Raw genomic sequence first — 4339 nt, forward strand, 5'->3', positions numbered from 1 at the left:
GGGCTCATATTTTATTAGAGTTTATATATTGTAATGGGCTTTAAGCTTTTATTGGGCTTAGGGTAGTAGTTTAGTCTTTTGGCTATTGATGTACTCCTTTAAATAGAGACATTGTAACCTAGGGTTACTTGGACCATTATTCCATGAAATATCAATAGAATGGACGACTCCCCGAGGATGTAAGCATTGTTGGCCAAACCTCATTATATCTTGTGTTCTTTATTATTTTTTATCACTTTATCTTTATATCTTCTTTTATCGCGTGTTTAGATTATATCTTTTCTCAACAAGAAGATGATGAAGAAGAAATGTACATGTAATGCGTTATATCTTGTTATCTAGCTAGTCACATCCATTTCATTGAAGAACTTGATCTGTCAAACTTTATGATTAATCCATTAGTTACATTCCTGGCATAAATGCAAACATTAGGTTCTTGGTAAGAGCTGGGAAAGCCTTCTACATTCAATTCATGCGTCCAATAGATCTGATAATGAACCATCTTTTAATGCTCAAACAATTATGTATTAATCCTTCAAATCTTATTTGATTTTTCTTTTGCCTAACTATATCTTTTATTTTTATTTGATTCCACTACAAATATTTTGATCTAAATGAGAGCATTTCGTTAAAAAAATTGCTTTTGATTATGTGTGGCAATGTAGGTCAAGTTCGGGTTGACGGGTTGAGCAATAATAGCATGAACCTAACATGTTTAGTAATTTGTGTCAAAACTTGAACTTGATTTGTTTATTGGTAATTGACATTAATTCGACATAATTGACCCGATTCAACTCGAACTTAACATGATTTAACCCGATATAGTTGATATCACATCTCCTTATTTCAGATTAAAATGACATCAACCCAACAAAAAAATGAAGTTAAATTACAAATTCGCTTTATTTCAAATTAGTAGGAAAAGTAAAACATAAAACCTTTCCAAAACAAATTTGTAAATGGATTGGCGGATCTTTTTAAGGTCATTTCAGATCGACCGAATTTTGATCTGTTTATTAATCAGGTTAAACAAGTCGGCCTAATTTCGACTTAAACACAAAAATACATGACTCAAACTTAAATTTTTCATATTCGATTAAAATCATGCTTTTGTGTCAGGTAAAAAATGGTGCGCCCTAGTTTTGAAACCATTGATGACTTTTATTTATGAAAACATTTAACTAAATAAAAAAAAAAAAAATAGAATCCTAGTTTGAGCCTCTACTTTAGTGCTATTGCAGGTATAACTTTGAGAAGTGGAGAGAGTAAAGGGAGAGGAGCTAAGCTATCACAACCCCATGCATATACATTTAATTTTTGGTCAGACATTAGGTTTGGTAACTAATTGGAGGAATATCGAAATGGCACATAAACTATATTATAAGAAGTAATTCAAAACGGACCCTAAAGTTTATTTGTATCTACAAAGAGATTAATTTATTTTGAAAATGTTGAATTAGAACTATAAGTCCATGGAAAATTAATGATGTTTTTTCTTTATTTATTTCATTTTGTTTCTCCAATATGGATCTCTAATTTGATTTTTATAAGCATAGTAAATATTATAGATACAGTTATAAGTTCAATAATTCTGCAATTTTGGTGGTTTGTTTGGATTGAGAAAAATCAAAAAGTATTAACAACAAAAATTTGTTTGGGGAGATATTTTTAAAAATATTTGATCACCACGCAGAGATTCAGAGTGACAGGCCGTCTGCTTCAGCGGGATATATCATTGATCTTTTAGATGAAATCGGAATGAATAATGTGTGAACAATGACTGAGGAGTTAATAATGGGTGTCATTTGCCTTTAATGCATTTATTTATCTTTATTGACATGTTTATCATGGTCAGTAGTTTTACTTAAACAGCTCTGTTTTGAGTAAAATGAAATTTATCAAAAATAAATAAATATATATATATATATATATATATATATATATATATATATATATATATATATAAACTCAATAACAAAAAAATGAAATAAAATGTAAAAAGTCTCCTCACAAATACATTTGGTACGACAACTTCCAGACAATTCTAGCAATACATTTCTCTAATTTAATTTAATTCAATTCATCCTTTAATTATGAGGATGTATAATATCTTGTAATTAATGTATCTTATTTCTTAAAACAAAATAGTTACATTTTTTTTAATGTAATTGAGTGAAATAGCACAACAAAAGAAAAATACTTGTCAAAAAAAAATTGAATTGCAAAATTTGACAATACTAAAAAATAGCGCTGTCACACTACTCACTACAAATTTGTAAGTTCATCACATTATTAGTGTTAGATTAAACCCATTTTGAATACATCCCAAAAGTTTTGGCTTTTATTCAAACATCGTGTTAAATTTGAAGGCAATTTATTCTGTAGCAAATAATAGTTGCATTTTAAACATCTCATCATAATTTAAATTAAAGTCCCGTCTTTGAATCCACCAGTCAAATGATTTTTTTTTATTGAGAATAAATGTGGATTATAAAGGTAAAATGATACTTTTTTTAAGAATATATTTTAATTTTTGTTTTAAAATAAAATAAAATAATACAACAAGATTTAATTAAAAGAAAATAATGTACCTGATCAGTCTTTTAACTCGTTGAGATGGCAGGCCAATTTTAATTAAATAAGATATTAATATTTTTAATTGTCTTGCTAATAATACTCAATAATTCTTAAATATATACAAATATTATATAATTAACTTTGGTATAGTTAATATAATTAGGCAAGAGGAAGAAAAAAGGGGCATAAGATGTAAGTAATTAAGTAGCTAGTAGATGCAAGAAATAAAAGTAAGAGCATTGATTAGAAGAATTAGGACTCAAAGTAATGGTAAGTTGATAATTATTAGTACTCTATAAATAGGAACATCCCAACACAAATGAACTTCAAGGCACACAAGAACCTTCACACAAATATCATTTGCAATGGCAAAAACTACCATTGTTCCTACTCTTCTCTTTGTTCTCATATTCCTTATAGTTACTTTTGGTGCTCTAGCAAATACTCCCAATTTTCCCCATGATAGGGATCCACCACATCCTAAGGACCCACCAAAACCTCCTATTAACCATCGAAGGCATCCACCCCCACCTCCTCCGGTTGCCACACCGCCAGCACCTCCTCCGCGTGTCGTTCCCCCAACAACACCTCCAGTCGCAACAGTACCACCAGCATCTCCTCCGCGTGTCTTACCCCTAACACCTCCTCCAGTCTCCACACCACCAGCACCTCCTCCTCAAACCGTTCCCCCACCACCTCCACCAGTTGGCAAACCACCACCTCCTCCTCCATTTGCCACACCACCTCCACCACCACTAATTGCCACACCACCACCTCCACCTCCCCCTACCCTTCCATTTATTTATTCTGTGACTGGCAAACTAATGTGCACTATTTTGAGTAATCCTATCTCAGCATGTAACCTCTTACCGAATCTTTGTCGGGGAATCTCCAATTCCACAGTTAAGATCAACTGTGGGCCAAGTAAGATTACAATAGCTCAAGGAATAACCAACTCGAGTGGCAATTTCAACATTCAAATTCCAAACAATTTCAATGTGAATGAATGTGTTGTCTCGGTCAAGTTGCCTATCACAAGTTGTCCAATTCTTCTTACTGGTAGTATAGAGGCACCCATAGACCATATCGTAAGCATAAGTGGAACAGGCTCTCAAGTCAGGGTGGACTATGGCATTGGTCGATATTCCCGCACCACCCTTTGAGGAATCGTCCATAGGATGGAAACAAAATAAATGAATAAAAGATAATTCTTCTATTCTGAACATGTTTATGTATTTAAGGCAATGCCTTTAATTTTTGTATACCCTTTCATATATAGATAGTTGAAAAAGAAGTTATGTAACTAAACTAATGCCGTGCGCAATAACTGTGATGTAGGGGAAAAGCATAAATAAAGAGAATGTTTCATTGTTAAAAAAATATTGTTGCAAATTAGTCTGTTACCTCTCATCTTATGAGGGATATTTTTATTATCACCGCCCTCAATATTTTTATTTATATATTAAAAATGTATAGCAGAATTAATTAATTTCAAATTTTGTAAAATGATTGAATATATCAAAATCACCAACAAATTAATGATTTGCTACAATCAGCTCGGAACAATAATAATCACTCAAATCAGAAAAATTATTAGTATAAAAGAGGGTAGTAACCATCTATATTAATTGTTATTTTATTTTTTGGTTAATAAAGATTAATAGCAATAATATTTGAACCCGTTGCCAGTTTTCGCTATAAATTATGCCGCCAATGGAATATAATATGTCACTAAAGGTATTTTACGTATAAAGACCACACA

At 31.4% G+C, this 4339-nt stretch overlaps 1 protein-coding gene across 1 annotated transcript; it reads left to right on the plus strand.

Moving 5' to 3' along the window:
- The first annotated feature begins 2942 nt into the window (after positions 1–2942).
- On the plus strand, positions 2943–3740 carry LOC124923413 (pistil-specific extensin-like protein). Its single transcript, XM_047463563.1, has one exon. It carries the CDS (start codon positions 2943–2945, stop codon positions 3738–3740), a length of 798 nt encoding a protein of 265 aa, XP_047319519.1.
- Positions 3741–4339: the final 599 nt, after the last annotated feature.

The sequence above is a fragment of the Impatiens glandulifera genome, chromosome 1, assembly GCF_907164915.1.
Source record: "Impatiens glandulifera chromosome 1, dImpGla2.1, whole genome shotgun sequence".
Classification (NCBI taxonomy): Eukaryota; Viridiplantae; Streptophyta; class Magnoliopsida; order Ericales; family Balsaminaceae; genus Impatiens; species Impatiens glandulifera.

Coding starts and splice junctions, on each gene's coding strand:
- LOC124923413 (XM_047463563.1), top strand. CDS start 2,943: ATGGCAAAAACTACCATTGTTCCTACTCTTCTCTTTGTTCTCATATTC.